Source organism: Choristoneura fumiferana, chromosome 6 (assembly GCF_025370935.1).
Source record: "Choristoneura fumiferana chromosome 6, NRCan_CFum_1, whole genome shotgun sequence".
Taxonomy (NCBI): Eukaryota; Metazoa; Arthropoda; class Insecta; order Lepidoptera; family Tortricidae; genus Choristoneura; species Choristoneura fumiferana.
In genome coordinates, this window is record NC_133477.1 from 15,466,710 (window position 1) to 15,484,657 (window position 17,948).

Genomic DNA, 17,948 nt, shown 5'->3' on the forward strand with positions numbered 1-17,948 from the left:
ATATTATCATGATGATTGGAATAAAAAAAAACTTAGTTTCGCCAACAGCCAGTTTTATTACTTTCGTTGGGGAGGGGGGGGGAGGTTAGGGGTTCGCTGTCATCTAGAAACTTTAACAGGGGTACGTGGAGCCATAAGTTTCAGAAACCCTGTTTTAGTTCATTGATATGGATCTCCGCAAAGTAACGCCTGATTCAATAAATTGTTTTTGCCGTTCCAAAACCGAAGTCATCTCATCACGTTTTCGCTCCTTGCTTACTATCCACTTTGTTTTGTGTTTTAATATTTTTTTTTCTCAATTAAAAAGGAACCCAAAAACAATGAAGCGAAAAAAAACACCAATAATCAAATATATGTATTTATTTATCAACTCACAAAGGACCTCATTAGTTACGTTTAGTTTGTTGACGCAAGTTTCAAATACAATCCTTTGCAAGAGACTGGAGTCTGAGCTAGGTGGGTACCTGTATTACAGACCACCAGGCTCTCACCCCAAGGACGCATGAAATGACAATAACAAAAAAGCCGTGGTGGCCTAGCGGTTTGACCTATCGCCTCTCAAACAGAGGGTCGTGGGTTCAAACCCCGGCTCGCACCTCTGAGTTTTTCGAAATTCATGTGCGGAATTACATTTGAAATTTACCACGAGCTTTGCGGTGAAGGAAAACATCGTGAGGAAACCTGCACAAACCTGCGAAGCAATTCAATGGTGCGTGTGAAGTTCCCAATCCGCACTGGGCCCGCGTGGGAACTATGGCCCAAGCCCTCTTGTTCTGAGAGGAGGCCTGTGCCCAGCAGTGGGACGTATATAGGCTGGGATGATGAAGATACATAACAGCTATAAAAATAGTAGATAAAAATAAAATAAAAATAAATTAATTAATATATCATGGGACACTTGACACCAATTGACCATTGCGTAACGTTTCTGGCGCTTGCGATCGCAATCAAATGACAGTTTTCGCATACAAAAACTGTCATTTGATTGTGATCGCGAGTGACAATAACGTTAGACAATACGGCCTCTGGTCCCAAACTAGGCAAAGCTTGTGTTATGGGAACTAGGCAACGGATAAACATAATACATTAAACATCCAAGACCCTAGAACAAACATTCGTATATTATTCATACAAATATCTATCTGCCCCGGCCGGGAACCGAACCCGGAATTTCAAGCTTCGTAGTCAAATTCTCTAACCAGTAGTCAGGTTCTCTAACCACTTAGCCATCCGGTCATCAAAAACAACAACAGATTAACAGCATAAGGATGGATCTTCTTGTTACTGGTCCATTTCCCACTCAATGACACAAAATTACTGTTTTTATACCCACATTCATTTTCAACTCCTAATTACCTGGTTTTATTTAATTCATCGTATTAATTACCGTCGAGAAATTAAGCCCAAATGTGTTATTTCAAACGTCGGTTTCACAGGGCTTAGCTCAGGCATACCCACAGGTCATACCTATTCACCCTTTGAGTAAAACATGTATATGACCTTTTCTTATCAGTTGAAATGAAACCTAGGTATGTATTATTGTTACCATCATAAACTTTAAGAGTAGTTCTTACAGACCTTAAGTCTTAACATATTTACCTTATTTATTTATTTTTATTGTTATTAATGTAAATTCTTGTAACTTTATATTTATGTATCTTATGATGTTATAATTATATTGAATGAATAAATATCTGTCCGTCTATCTGTGGCATCGTAGCTCTCAAAGGAATGGGTTGATTTTGATGCGGTTTTTTACGTGAAAGCGAATTTCCATGCAGTGGTTTTTAGCTATGTTTCATTCAAATCATTTTAGCCGTTTTTGAGATATGAAACTTTGAAATGACAATGTCAGGTGGTTTTTGAACTTTTATAAGTTGATGAGGTAAAGTGTTTAATATTTTTCAGTAAATTTATGTGGTTTTGATGGCAGGATGGCCAAGTGGTTAGAGAACCTGACTACGAAGCTTGAGGTCCCGGGTTCGATCCCGGGCCGGGCTGATATTTGTATGAATCATACAGATGTTTGCTCTCGGGTCTTGGATGTTTAATATGTATTTACCTAAGTATGTATTTATCTGTATAAGTACCTACCTATGTTTATCCGTTGCTAGCATCCATAGTACAAGCTTTGCTTAGTTTGGGACTAGGTCAATTGGAGTCAATTGTCCTATGATATTTACATTTATTTATTTTTATGAATATACTGGCCTATTGCCCGCGACTCCGTCTGCGTAAAGTTCGATTATCTTTATCCCCTCAGACTACAAACTTTCGCATTTACAATATTAGTTAGATAATAATAATAAATAAATATCACGGGACAATACACACCAATTGCCCTAGTCCCAAAGTAAGCTTAGCAAAGCTTGTGTTATGGGTACTAAGCAACGGATAAATATAATTATATAGATAGATACATAAGCATAAGCTTAGCTATCGTAAGGTCGCGGGTGAGCAAGGAAATTATTTTAGTTCATAGATAAATACATACTTAAATACATATTAAACACCCAAGGCCCGAGAACAAACATTCGTATTTTTCATACAATTATTTGCCCCGACACGGGAATCGAACCCGGGACCTCAAGCTTCGTAGTCAGGTTCTCTAACCACTAGGCTATCTGGTCGTCTGGTGGTCTGGTTATAATTTGCAGCCTTCATATTGGGGTAAAATCGTGTATTCTTGAGATTAACATTTGCATTGTATTTCGTATTTTGACGATTTTTTTTTACTGCAAATGAATTAAAAATGGTGAGCAATTAAAAATGCTAATTTTCTATTACGTACGTTTATGGCTTCATCGATAGCAAATCTTTCTACAGAGTAAATTGAAAATAATTTGACTATTTTCCGTCTTAATTGATTTAGAATGCTTGTTTATCTCTGTAATAAGATTCACTAAATTGTTGCATAAAATCGAATATCATACTTTCGTTTCCCATAACAACCCTGATATGAGCAGAATCACCATATCACCGAAATACTTTTTGCATATATTTTTTTGCATAAGTACTATCATTTTTCATAATTTTGTAAAGCAAAATATTAATAAGTATGGCATAAAAACGATGAGAATAAAATTTATATGTTCGAATAGTTATTACACAGAAAGATTATATCTCAAAGTAATTGAAGCGCTAAAAACACCCCAGTGTTGTTTTAATTGTAGTTCCGTATAAACATAACCTTTATTAGCAGTAGTAAGATTCAGGCGCTTCCCCGGCTGTTACGGCGGTACGCTCGCTTCGCTCGCTCGGCTCGCGCGCTTATGTGGTCGCTGTTCGAATCTAATCCAACATATTTATGTAGCTGCTGTTATGTTCTGGCGCTTCGTCTGCTCCTGTCTCTGCACGCTTGTACTGCTGGCTTTAATTTAATCTTAACCCATTCTAATGGTAGCTGTTCGTTCCTTTAGCTATCTCATTATGCCACGTTAAGGTTAGCACTATTTAAAATTCCGTAGAAATGCAATGCTCGAAAGTAGTCTTTTGCTATGCCATTATGCCATATAAAAATCGGCGATACTAATGTTCTGCTATATATTCTGCAGAGTTATATTCGGCGAAACAGTGTTCTGCTATTTAATATTCTGAGAAATGACTATTATTCGAACTAATAATTATGCTAAGTATATGATTATGCAAAAGTATCATTCGGCTAAAAAAAAATATGTGATACTGGTTATGCGAAGTGTATTTCGGAGAATTGATATTATGCAAGATAAAGGGAACCACTGTAATAAATAAGTTTGTGTTGGTTTGTATTAAAAAAAATGTTTTTTGATAAAAACTTTTTTTCCTGATTGTTCTTTTTATTGACTTTATTTACATTGTCACCCAACTTACATATGTAGGGTTGCCTGGTCCTCAAACGTAAAAGCCAGACAGACCTGCCAGTTTGACTTAACATTAAGGTCGTGTATACATATTTTTGTAACTTTGGCCGTGTCGATATCTTTGCTCTTGACCAGTCGATTTCTTAAACATCTAAGCAAAAATTTGATCAAAAATATGTAAACACCACTTTATTGTTAACGGCGTAGAAGCGTGTTCAGATATTTTTGTACAAAATTTGGTTTCGTTTCTCATCCGTGGCAACACAAACGGCGCGAGCCTGCGTCTGCGCGAGCCAAATAAAAAAAAGTCAGTGACAGATGATCATTCCCTTATGTCAGTACTAACATATAATATCATTGTGTCAGTACGCGGTTTGGTAATATTTACATTATGATATCGAGATTTTTTCTTAAACATTAATTAAATTGATGGATATTTTAAAGGATATCTGACTATGTTTATATATTTTCAATCTTGACAATATATTTTATAAGATTATTGTTAGGTGATCTCAGACACTCATCGTTTTGTTGATATTTACCGCATCACTGAGTTGTTTTCAGAACTTCACTCACGCAAGTATCGTTTGAATGATAACTGATCTCAAAGTACCTGCTAAATGTACCGTTTATTACTAGCTATAGGCATAATCTCATTACGTGACTTATCAGAAAGAGCTCACCCACTGGACCGTCAATTTGTGTTGTGATAAGTGTTAGCATACTTGTGAGCATTTTGACTTGAATATGAAGATAAATCGGTCAGTTCTGTTACGTATATTGATAGTAGGAACTTTTGTATTGTATTTTTACTGGCTATTATTTACACCGAAACACGAAGAATTTGCTACAGATAAGTTAATATCAAAATATATAAAACATATTTCACTGAAGAAACCTGGGATGAAATATATATTGCAGTGGACGCTTTCAAGTACAATACCGTTTAAATTATGGGGTCACGGACAAGATGAGTTCATAAGAAGAAAGTGTAAAGTCAACAAATGTTTTGTGACGCCGGACAGGTGGTTTTGGAACATCACAGAGTTTGATCTTGTGGCATTTCATGGTCCTGAAATTGAACCCCGTCATAAAAGCCTTAGGAAACGCGTGAATGTCCTTAGCTCGAAGCATAGAAGTACAAATCAAAAATATGTGTTCGTGAGCATAGAGTCTTCCCATAACTACCCAGTTTGTAATAAAAAATTCGATGGCTACTTTAATTGGACGTGGACTTACAAACTTGATTCTGATGTACCCTACGAATACATAGCGGTTAAAAATATTCATGGAGACTTCATTGGTCCGAAGCAAAATATGAAATGGATTGATGTGGATTTAATGGAACCTGTTAATGATACTTTAAGAGAACGTTTAAAAACTAAAAATAAAACAGTTGTTTGGTTCGCTTCAAATTGCAATGCGTTAAGTAAGAGACAGGAGTTTGCCGAACAGTTACATTTTGAATTAAAAAAATATAATCTGAACTTGCATGTTTTTGGTGATTGTGGTAAACACAAGTGTCCACGGGATAAAATGAAAGATTGTTTGAAAATGATTGAGAGAGATTACTACTTCTACCTTGCTCTCGAGAATTCATTTGCTGATGATTACGTCACAGAAAAACTGTTATGGGCTTTACAGTATTATGCAATACCAGTAGTTTTTGGAGGAGCAAATTACACACGGTAAGTGTAACTTTAGGGCTTAGGGCCTACGCTAGCTGACGCGGTATGCACGGAGCGGATGGACTCCAGTTGAAAATAGTATGAGCAGCGCTAACTGCACGCGTCGCGGGCGACGGATTTTAATTGTACTGCACCCGCAGGCGTGCACCCGTTTCGTGCACCTGCGCCAGTTATCGTAGGCCCTTACTGTGCTAAAATGAAATAAATATAAATATAAAAATAGGCACTCACTTGTTATTTGCATTTTCAACCGCCGACGAAAAAAGAGGGGTGATATAAGTTTGACACTAATGTCTGTTTGTCTGTGGCGTTGTAGTTCTCAAACAGATGGACCGATTTCGATGCGGTTTTTTTAATTGAAAGCAATTTTTCTTGCGATGGATCTTAGTTATGTTTCGTTAATATTGGTTCAGCCATTTTGAGATATCGAAATTTGAAATGACTGTCTGATTTTTCCTAGTTTTCTAAGTTGATTAGATTATTACAAAACTTTTCCTTTTTGAATGATTATCTCAATAAGTTATTAATTTAGGGCCTCCGCTAACTCTGCTTGTTCCATGACATCATTCTAATAGTGCAGCGCTGCGTGAGACGGGTCTTTGCACTATTGAAACCCATTGAAACAGCACGACGCGCGGGCGCCAAGTGCACCCATAGGAGTTAGCAGAAGCCCTTATGTGCAACAAAAAGTTCAAAATATAGACATGAAAAACAAAATTGGATATCATAACAATAACACGTTTAAATTCTCATCTCTCATCTCATCCCAGCCTATATACGTCCCACTGCTGGGCACAGGCCTCCCCTCGGAATGAGAGGCCCACGCGGGCCCAGTGCGGATTGGGAACTTCACACACACCATTGAATTGCTTCGCAGGTTTGTGCAGGTTTCCTCACGATGTTTTCCTTCATTGTAAAGCTCGTGGTAAATTTCAAATGTAATTTCGCACATGAATTCCAAAAAACTCAGAGGTGCGAGCCGGGATTCCACGATCCTCTGCTTCAGAGGCCATAGGTCAAACCACTCGACCACCACGGCATCCGTTTAAATTAGTTGCGTTTAATTTAGTCTGGGGGGCTGGTACACATTTTGTGTATGACACATAGTGATTTTATTGAAGGCCTTACTACACCCCAATCTCCTGAATTTCAGTTTTAAAGCAAAACCATTTTTGGAACAAATTTATGGGCTCGTTGAAAAAATGATTTAGATCACAAAACTGCTTTCTGGTAGCTGTTGGGTAAAACCTTAGACATTAAAAACGATCGTTGTTGTTTGTTAACCGACTTCAAAAAAGGAGGAGGTTCTATGTTCCAATTTATGTATTTTTTAGTTAGGTGCATGTTAGGTGTCAACAATGTCACAAAATAGTCACAGGTGTGTCACCATGTGTCACAAAGAAGTGGAATTTTAATTTATTTTCAGGCTGTAGAAATAGATTAAGTTTTATCAAAGCGTCTCAGCTTACAATAGTTTTTTTTAAGTTACAAATTGTTCCTAGATCTAAGTCTTTATTCCTAACCTTAATTTTTCTATTTCCTGTGTCATGCGTTCCTACTCGCCCTTAAAATTACATAACTTTATTTCAGCTAATAATAACTCAATTTATTCGATTTCAAGTAATACGGATAGAATGTACATTTAGTAAATATTCATCAAAACTTACTACTTAATTTACTAGTCAGTTTAAACGCTACTGTTGCGAACGCTCGTCTTTATGGGAAATGATGTAACTACAGTTTATACGTGTTTATAGAGTAATTTATGAATATGACAGGCGTCGCGATGGAATGAGGTAAAGATGTTTGAATCTTATCTTGATCCTCTATTCCTCGCCTAGGGGTCCCAACGTCTATCGCCCTCGGTAGACTCGCTCCCTTCGCAGGATAGGCCACGCCTGCGGGGTTCCGGCGCACCACCTGTAGTTTTAAGGAATCTATGACATGACCGTTATCACTGAGCATCTCGAGAAGTCCTTTGGGAAGTTATGTGAGTCATAGTAATGAGAGATACAAGTTAAGAACCCCGTGAGCCAGGGAGATAACAATAATCTTCGTAGGTCGGTGGTAGCCCTTTAGTAATATCCTGGGGATCATACACATTCATCAGACACACTGGCATTAACGCCGCACGGGCTGCCGATACACACTAGCCTCTAAAGGCCCTTGGCATTAACGCCCCACGGGCTGCCGTTACATCATCTCAGCCTCGCTAGGCACACTCAAGGCATTAACGCCGCATGGGCTGCCGATATGCACTAGCCTCCTAAGGCCCTTGGCATTAACGCCCCACGGGCTGCCGTTACACACTAGCCTCTAAAGGCCCTTAGCATTAACGCCCCACGGGCTGCCGTTACATCTCAGCCTCGCTAGGCACACTCAAGGCATTAACGCCGCATGGGCTGCCGATATGCACTAGCCTCCTAAGGCGCATTAACGCCCCACGGGCTGCCGTTACATCATATCAGCCTCGTCAGGCACACTCAAGGCATTAACGCCGCACGGGCTGCCGTTAAACGTAGGTCTCATCACGAACTCTTAGATTAAGGGGACAATCATTCTATATTTCTCGTGGAGGGATTGGTACCAGAAAAGCCGTGTGGCCTAGTGGTTTGACCTATCGCCTCTCAAGCAGAGGGTCGTGGGTTCAAACCCGGCTCGCACCTCTGAGTTTTCGAAATTCATGTGCGGAATTACATTTGAAATTTACCACGAGCTTTGCGGTGAAGGAAACATCGTGAGGAAACCTGCACAAACCTGCGAAGCAATTCAATGTTGTGTGTGAAGTTCCAATCCGCACTGCGTGGAACTATGGCCCAAGCCCTCTTGTTCTGAGAGGAGGCCTGTGCCAGCAGTGGGACGTATATAGGCTGGGATGATGATGATGATGATTGGTACCAGGAAATGAGGCCAGTGGCCGGACGGGCTAGTTACGTTATGAGTTCAAGTCACCTGAAAGTGATAAACAGTTAGGCAAATTATAGGAAGTGGAGAATACTCAGCTTTAGGGAAACCAGCCCATGTGGTTTCCTGCTTCGTAGGAAGAGCCTTGATAAGCTCGCCAGCACAGTTCTGTGTTCCCCATGTGAAAGCCAGTAAAGTTAAAACGTAGCGGTTATATGGTCTTTGTTATGGATTTCGAATATCGAGATTTGATTACCATAGACTAGATCCAATTTACTCACCATAGATGCGCTACTTCCTTGTAGGGTTGCCAGCGGTGAAAAGATGTTGGACGTCATCGCTGTGCTCCGCACTCGCGACAGCTACTAATCAAAATCAAAATATTGATTCCAATCTCATAAAAAGTACCTACGCACAATTATGAAGTTAAAGTGTAGCAAAAAGTACATTATTTTACTGGCAATTGCAATAATTTCTTTATATTTTAATTGGTCCGTTGTGTTGGTGAAATCAATCAATGATAGCGTTTTAACTAAAACACCAGGGATGAAATACGTATTGAACTGGAATGGAGATGCAGTATCATTTATTAATTGGGAAACAGGCCAAGAAGAATTCAATAAGAGGAAGTGCAAATCAAATAATTGCTACTTAACCCGAGATGAATTGTTCTTGAAAAGTATTGCAGACTTTGATGCTATAGCTTTTCTTATTCCTGAAATAGCAAGAACTTTTCCTCGTCTAGAAAACCGGAGTATACACCAAAAATACGTTTACGTGAGTTTGGAGTCTGCCAAGTACTTTCCATTATGCGATGAAGCATATGATGGTTTATTCAACTGGACATGGACTTACAAACTGGATTCTGTATTGCCTTCTGGTTATGTTGTAGTCAGAAATATAAATGGAGATATAATTGGTCCAAAACGAAATATGAATTGGATTCAAGCGGATTTTATGAAACCTATTAATGATACTTTAAGAGAACGTTTAAAAACTAAAAATAAAACAGTTGTTTGGTTCGCTTCAAATTGCAATGCGTTAAGTAAGAGACAGGAGTTTGCCGAACAGTTACATTATGAATTAAAAAATTATAATCTGAACTTGCATGTTTTTGGTGATTGTGGTACACACAAGTGTCCACGGGATAAAATGAAAGATTGTTTGAAAATGATTGAGAGAGATTACTACTTCTACCTTGCTCTCGAGAATTCATTTGCTGATGATTACGTCACAGAAAAACTGTTATGGGCTTTACAGTATTATGCAATACCAGTAGTTTTTGGAGGAGCAAATTACACACGGTAAATGTAACTTTAGGGCTTAGGGCCTACGCTAGCTGACGCGGTATGCACGGAGCGGATGGACTCCAGTTGAAAAATAGTATGAGCAGCGCTAACTGCACGCGTCGCGGGCGACGGATTTTAATTGTATTCTTCAATTCAGAAAACGCTTACTAACAAAAAATATAACGGCTGCTTGGTTTGTTTCTAATATCAGATCATTAAGTGGAAGAGAGGATTTTGCTGTGGAGTTACGTTCCGAGCTAACAAGGTACAATCTGAAATTAGATATTTTTGGTGAAGGTGGTGATAAAATATGTCCTCGGGAAAACATGACTGATTGTTTGAAAATAATTGAGAAAGATTACTTCTTTTATCTTGCGCTAGAGAATTATTTTGCTGAAGATTATGTTACTGAAAAACTGTTGTTCGCGTTACAACATAATGTTATACCAGTAGTGTTTGGAGAAGCGAAGTATTTGCGGTAAATATTATTATTTGTTGCCCACAAATTTTTCTTTGTCCAACGGGGACTATACAAGTTCGCGGGGATAAAAGTATGTTATGCCTATGTTAACTAAAAATAGTCAAGTTTTCATCACGTCCAGCCACATGTATAAGTTTGGTCGTTTGGTTAAAAAAAACATTTTTAATGCGAGCTTTTTTGCTGGCTGTACATTTTGTTGACTGTACTTGCATTGTCATTAAACTACATTTTAACCATTGTGTATACCCATTGAGGAGTTATGTCATGCGGAGGCATCCAGACCGGACGGTGCACTGACAACAACAGATGGTACGCTGACATGACAACAACATAAGACGTATTACGATGTAGCTGTTGTTTTGATTATTGAAGTTTATTGAAGGTAATTGAGGAAGCGAGGTAATTTGACGAAATACGATGGAAAAATATTATTTAATAAATCTTGTACAAGTTTTTTGACCGACCTTATTAATAAGGGCAAATCCTATCGCATCCACATGTTTGGTAAGTGCCAACAAATGTAAGCTCGATGACTGAAAGAAAGAAAGAAACAAGTTGCCCGCGCGCCGCTTGCGGATTACTAGCTTGTGCCGAGGCGAGGCATTGCTATTCCGATGCCGATATGTGTGCGTTACAGTATGGAATTTCTTACAACAAATACTAGACGGCTTGAGTTGAGGCGGCGCCGATCCGGTGCCACGCGGTTACGTGTGCAACAACCTTAAGATGGAAATAGCCTTTACATACTCTAACATATATGATGCTTCCTGTGCGTTTGTCGGCGCTTGCCAACTGGCATAACTGGCTTTCCTGTGTGTGACAATACAAATATCATGAAAGGTGACATTGGCGTGCTGTCGATCATAGTGCTTGTCACGAAAAAATACATGTACATTTACTGCGATGAATATAAATGCATCAAATAGACTAAGCTTTCAAAATGTGTTTCTCATTAGAATGGTTCACGTGATTATACTTCTGATGATCCTTGTCATATACGCGTCGTGGACATCATTAGTTGATTGGCACAGGAAAGTTCAGTTGTATAAGTTAAAAAGTTTGGAGTATTATGGAGCTACTGAAAACGTTACCGAATGAAGAAAATTGTGAAATCATGAAATATATATTGCAATAATGGTACTCAGTGTCAGTTACGAGCTTACTATGCTTCGGGTCGAAAGGTAGCAAGAATTTTTGAATCAGAGATGTGAATCCAATGACGGTATCAACTTCAAACATTCCATCTATTCATCTATCCCAGCTCATATAACGCCCCACTTCTACGTAGACGGCTTGGACCGCAGTTCCCACCCAGGGCCAGTGCGTATTGGAAACTTCACTCCATTGAATTACTTCGCAGCTTTTTGCAGGTCACCAATATTTTCCTTCACCGTAGATATACATACATACATACATAAAATCACGCCTCTTTCCCAACGGGGTAGGTAGAGACTACATCCTTTCGCTTGCTACGATCCTGGCATACAACTTTCGCTTCCTCTACATTCATCAATCTTTTCATGCATGCACGTCGGTTTAGAGTACTCCTGACCCAACCTTTCTTCAGAACGTCCTCGATCTGATCGTGGTACGTTCGTCTAAGCCTTCCTCTTCCAAACTTCCCGTTCACGCTCGTCTTATAGATCTGCCTAGTCAATCGGTTTTCATTCATTCTCTCAACATGCCCAAACCATCCAAGCATCCCTTTCTCAATCTGTGTGACTATACCTTAATTTACACCACAACGTTCCCTTATCGCACTATTTCTAATTCTGTCACTCAATTTCACATCTTAATTCCTACTTCTAAACGCTCTCATTTCTACCGCATTTATTCTACTCTGATGCCTATTCTGCCACAACCCTACTTTCACTCCATACATGAGTGTTGGTACTAGCACACCGCTATGCACAGCCAGACAAGGTCTTTTGGAGATTTTCTGGCTATACATAAAGGTGTGAAACGCTCCATTCACTATGTTACCAGCTCTTACTCTCCTTTCAATATTACTTTTACACTTTCCACCGTGAAGCTGGCTAAATACGAGTATACCCTAAGACCACATTCAAAATCATCCATTCTGTAAATTTAGCAAGGCTGAATATTTGTGTACATACATATATATGGTCGCTACATACATATATTACTTTGTGTACATACTTATGTATTATGCCTGAAAAAGAGTATTTAAATTGTATTATTCCTTCAATTATGTTAGCAGTTGTATTGTTCATTCTTTTCTATGGTCTACATTTCTTTATAACTAGGCGGAGGCTGCACTACTGCTAAACCGCCGCGGTTTTGAACCGCGTGACTTTTTTATACAAAAAACCGCCAGTGTGGCCGCTTGCATTAGTTTACTCTTGATTTACAAAGTCACGCAGTTAAAAACCGCGGCGGTTTTAGCCTCGGCCATAAGCAGTATCTGACCAACTTATCTGCGAACGGCATAAAAACTTTTTCAATTCAAGATAAATTGGTCAGTCTGTAACCATTAGGAAAAACATCATCTTGTCGCAATGACACTGTCAGTCATTTACCTCTAGGTAGTTCCTAAATCATAATAATACAGGAATGAAATTTAGATTTTTTTTTACTGAATGTGACTAAAGGATCTAAAACATAATAAGCTACTCCGAAACTATAAGTGCAAGACACCTGCATAGTATGTACGACCCACGTATGTCTTCATGCACGACAAAGTATCGCTTTCAATAAATTATTTGAATGTAAATCTATTGAAATTTCCGTTTCTTTAGAAACACTACCAACAACTGAAATGTCTCGGACAGTTAAAATTATAGAGTTGTGGCTTTTTCATCAGTTTGATATATTGGTATACATAGGAACTGTTTTGGTAACATTAGGGTGGGTATATGCAGTAGCATGTCAATTCCAATACAGGTATGAACAGAAAAAGATTCCAGTAACATGGAACGTATCTATAGAACAAACTGTCAATTAAAATGGGTGAAACCACAACAACATCTTCCCTTCTGGGATGAGGGTCAAAGTATTTTCTTTAAGCACAGATGTAAAATTAATGATTGCTATCTCACTAGCAATAGGAACATGTTGAGAAGTGTTGCAGATTTTGATGCAATTGTTTTCCATGGATCCAGTTTAATATTTCAGTATACGCAGACACCAAATGCTAGAAGTCCTCGTCAAAAGTATGTGTTTTTAAGCGTAGAGCATACAACCTATCCTATATGTGATGATAGATTTGATGGTTTTTTTAATTGGACCTGGACGTACCAGTTTGACTCGGATTATGCTTATGGGTACCTTAGGATTAGAAACGAAGAGGGCAAAGTAATTGGTCCAAATAAAACTATGCATTGGATGGACGCAATTTCAATGAAAACTATTGATGATGAATTGAAAAGAAAGTTAAACAATAAAGCAAAGGCAGCCGCTTGTATAGTTTCGGATTGTCAAAATTTGGACAGGGAAACTTTTGTAAAAAAATTACAGTTTGAATTGAAACAATATGAATTAGAGGTTGACATATATAGACGCTGCGATGGAGGTATGAATTGCGATTTGAAAAACGTGAGCTGTCTGCAAATGATAGAGAAGAAATACTATTTTTACCTTGCGTTGAAGAATCCGTCTAGCGAAAATATCGTGACTGAAAAGCTGCTGCTAGCGTTGCAGAACTATGCTGTTCCAATTGTGCTTGGGGTAGCCAATTACACGCGGTAAAATCTTTCTCCAATTTAAAGAATCAGTTGCCCTCATTAACTGGAAAAGCTATTTTTTACAATATTAGAACATTATCTAAGAAGAGATGATATCTTTTGCCAGAGGGTAGAGATAGTTTGTATACAAAGCTAGAATTATAAAAAAAGTACTTTCCAATTAGACGTGGACTTACGAATAGGGTTCATATCCAGTCTCAGTATCCAGTATTTTAGTCCCGTCCAGTTTTTTAGCATTACAAAGAAGGTAAGCGATCTTGACGTGTCTTTTTATTTAAAAACACTTCTGAAAAATAAGTCACAGCAAATATGTAACAATTAGCAAGGTTATTTTGATCATTTATATTCTTTTGGTATCATACGTAATATTAATAGTTTTTTAAAAACGTTTTTCAATAAAAAGACTCGTCAAGATTGTTTACAATATTTCTAAAGCTAAACAAAAACGAAGTATAAAAATGTTGTAGTTGAGGAAGTCGAAGGTTACTACGTGGCCCGAAATTGGCCCTGAACTAAATTAAATTGGAGTCAATTAAACCCATTGGCGTTAAAGTAAAAGAAGTATCATGAAAACAAAACGCAAGTGTTCAGTTTGATTCGAATTACGTTCTTGTAATATCAACGACTGGACTGGACTTAACGGGTTAAAAATTGTTTTATGTACTCCGAGATAGGTTTTGCGTGAAAAATATATGTGTTACATTTAAGTAGCTATCCTGCACATGTGATGTGGTCGTGGAGTAGCAAAATTATAGTTCGTATTGAAATTTCATTGCAAAAAAATGCTTTAAATACCAGGATAAGCTTACCTTATTTGCCCTTTATACTACGAAGTGCAAAATTCGAACTTAGTATCTTGCCGTCCCACTGACGCTTAAATAATATTTAACACGAGAGTAAGAGGGAGGGTACAATACGAACTTCGACTTCTGAATTTCCTAGTAGCCCCCCGGGCCTGCCTTGGTCATCTAGACGCCCCGGGCGAGTCGTGCCTTTGGCACCGTTTTAGATACGACAAGCGACAAAAGGACAGGTCGCATTTGTTAGACATAGAATCCTCATAGTCACTTCTACGAGATAAATCTGCAAAAATTAATACGCTGTAGTTTTCCTTTAGATCGATAAAGGTATTCAAATTAAGTGGTTAAGTTGAGCCGTCCCGGTTGCCCCCCTCCAAAGCCGGCACTGTATGCGCTTCGCAGAGTGTTAAACTATATCTATACCAAAATTCATCTAAATCTATTGATTGGCTTAAGTGGAAAAAGTACCGACAGAACTATGTAATACAACTGCCACTTAATTTTCGTTGTCTAGCTAATAAACAAACTAAGTTCCTGTATACATACATATACAAACGCAGCCCATATTTTACATATAAGGGGACATTCATAAATTAAGTCACTCATTTAGGAGGGAAGGGTCAGGCGGCATGAGATACCGGAATAAAATAATTGTATAATAGATATAATAAGTGTAGTAAAATATTTCTGTTTCACACTTTTCAGATTTATGCCAGATGGGATTTACCTCGACGGCCGTAAATTGAACCCCAAGGCGTTGGCGAAAGAGATGGTAGACATAATAAATGACAAGGAAAGGTACTACAGTTTCTTCAAATGGCACAACCACTATTCTTACCATGCTAGAGAAGAGTCACCAGATACTGATGGACTTTGTAAATTGTGCGAAATGCTGCATGATGAAGAGCTGATGAGTAAAAAGACGGTGTACAAGGATTTCAGAAAATGGTGGAATGTACCGGGCGACTGTCAATCTCAAGAGGACACTCCTATTTCTTGAATAGCTACCCCTGTAGAGGCTAGTGGGAAGAACCAGGCTACTACTTTTTTTAATTTTCAAACCAAAAGGGCTTAATTATTGAAGGCTCAGTTTCATTGGATCGACCAACGCTCGCATGCGGGTACGGGAGATTTTCTTAACGTATGCCACAGGGCCCGCATTCGGGGAACCATTTTCATTGGTCAATAGGGCCCGCATGCGTTGTATGGTAAATTTGTATAAAGCATGCCATATGGCCTGCATTCGAGTTTCACTAGTCGATATGCCGTCTGCGGGAAGAAACCGCACGCTGTATGTTGAAGGAGTTATTAACTTATAAGTTTCACTACTCAATATACCATTTGCGGGAAGACATCGTACGCTGTATATCGACAGAGTTATCGACCAATGAAATCAGAGCCTTAAGGCTGCATTTCAATCAGAGATATTGTCAGAGGATGCGTTGTGAGCAATAGAAACGCTTAATTCACATAACCCTTGCACTCGCACAGCACATCTCTAGTGGAAATGGAGCCTAAGCCTCCCCTGTTACACAATCGTTTTTATTTACCATTTAACACTCGTTCAAATTTGTATTCTTTTTTTCAAACTTCTACTGTGGGGGCGTTGTGAATGCCCCGGGTGCCCTGCCTTATGTAACTTTTAATAATCAATTTCACAATGATTTCCTTGACAAAAGTATGAGATCTCAACATGGCATTAGTAGCACAAAAGATCCACCCTGGTTCATGATTAAATTTATTCGACTGTACATGTGACCGAGACACCCGTAATGTATTAAAAATGCTGGCCTCATCTCCGATCGCGCATAGTCTTGCCGGGTTCTAATTGAGTCTGGACCTCACTATTACATAATAATTTTTAATTTATGAACAATGTTATTTTCATTCAGTACCTACAGTAAATGTTTATTTTATTATTTGATGTTTGCATTATTTAAGTTCCAATAAGATTCTCACTATGCTGGATGTATGGAACACACCACATCCAATATATTTTTCCAGAGAGACATGTCATGTCATCTTATGCCTGAGGACAGAAGGAGGATAAAAACTTCTTTTAGATTCGTATTTATTACGTCATTGCCCGATTGTAAAATCCGGCATATCAGGAAACTCCTAGGTACATAGTCATAAAACGCCGGTATTTCATGATTTAGAGATTATGCTATATTCTCTAATCTGTAAATCATGAGTAGTTCGATAGTAAATTTAGATGAAATTTTGTATGGAAGTATATTATTACGTAAGTAGTTTGAGTTTCTGTTTTTAGAAAAGAAAAAGTAATTGAAATTCAACCCTTGAGGTACTTGTTATTGAGTAGTCGCTCCGTTAGTGAAATGTTGTCTTCATCATCAGTTCCACTTCACCAAATGATGATTTTCAAGAGCAAATGTACTTACGAGCTACTACTAAATATATCGAAATTAGTATAGGTGTCCCTACAATATTTGAAGAGTTCCCTCGATTTCCTTAGGTTCTAATCATCAGATCCTGATTTCGTGCTTATGGGACTTAATTTGAAGCATTCCTAGACGACCGAAAAAAAAAATTGGTATCGGTTCATAAATGACGGAGTTCTGAGGTAACAAACATAAAAAAATACAACCAAAATAAACTCCTCTTTTTTTTGAAGTCGGTTAAAAATTAGATAAATTCCACCATAAAAAATACTTTCTTTAGTAATCTTAGATTTTGTTATATGCTGCAACGAAAATCTGGTAAGCTACAATTAAAAATGTGCTATTCTGGGATCGTGATATTTTCGGCACGAACGTCAAAAAGGATATAGGATAGCTGTTATCCCGGAAAATGTATAGTTTGCATGCTGCCTTCCAAGATAAAATACTGTATCCCGAGTTACAGTATCAACAATTAAGCTTTTATTTAAGATCCTTTATTATGAATTATGGCCTCTTGTCTGGTCTGGATCCATACCAGTTCATGGAACATGAAACATCATCACAACTGCAACAAGTGCTCATCAGGTTATTGCGTATTATTTTCAACTACGCAAATGTGACTAATCGAGAACTGATTGAAGATTTCAGTGCTTTGGTCATACTTTTGTATTTATCTAACTAAAATTTAATTTCAGATAGTGAAAGATTAAATTGTAATTTTCTACTGGTTTATCATGTTGAATAGATGAGTGATTTACTGGAATACTTATGACGAATCAGTTTTGAGATTATGACAAAATAAAGACTGTAAATCTGGCCATGCATGACTGGTGTTACTTTG

General features: G+C 38.1%; 1 protein-coding gene and 1 pseudogene across 1 annotated transcript; both read left to right on the forward strand.

The window, feature by feature from the left end:
- Nucleotides 1–4,341: 4,341 nt before the first annotated feature.
- Nucleotides 4,342–16,158, forward strand: LOC141429182 (alpha-(1,3)-fucosyltransferase C-like; the record flags this gene model as incomplete). The annotated part of the gene is given in 2 exon segments (XM_074089438.1): nt 4,342–5,527; nt 15,411–16,158. Coding segments are annotated over 2 exon segments (1,236 nt in total). The 5' UTR covers nt 4,342–4,586.
- Nucleotides 16,159–17,606: 1,448 nt separating this feature from the next.
- Nucleotides 17,607–17,948, forward strand: part of LOC141428719 (alpha-(1,3)-fucosyltransferase C-like) — a 3,739-nt pseudogene continuing 3,397 nt past the window's right edge.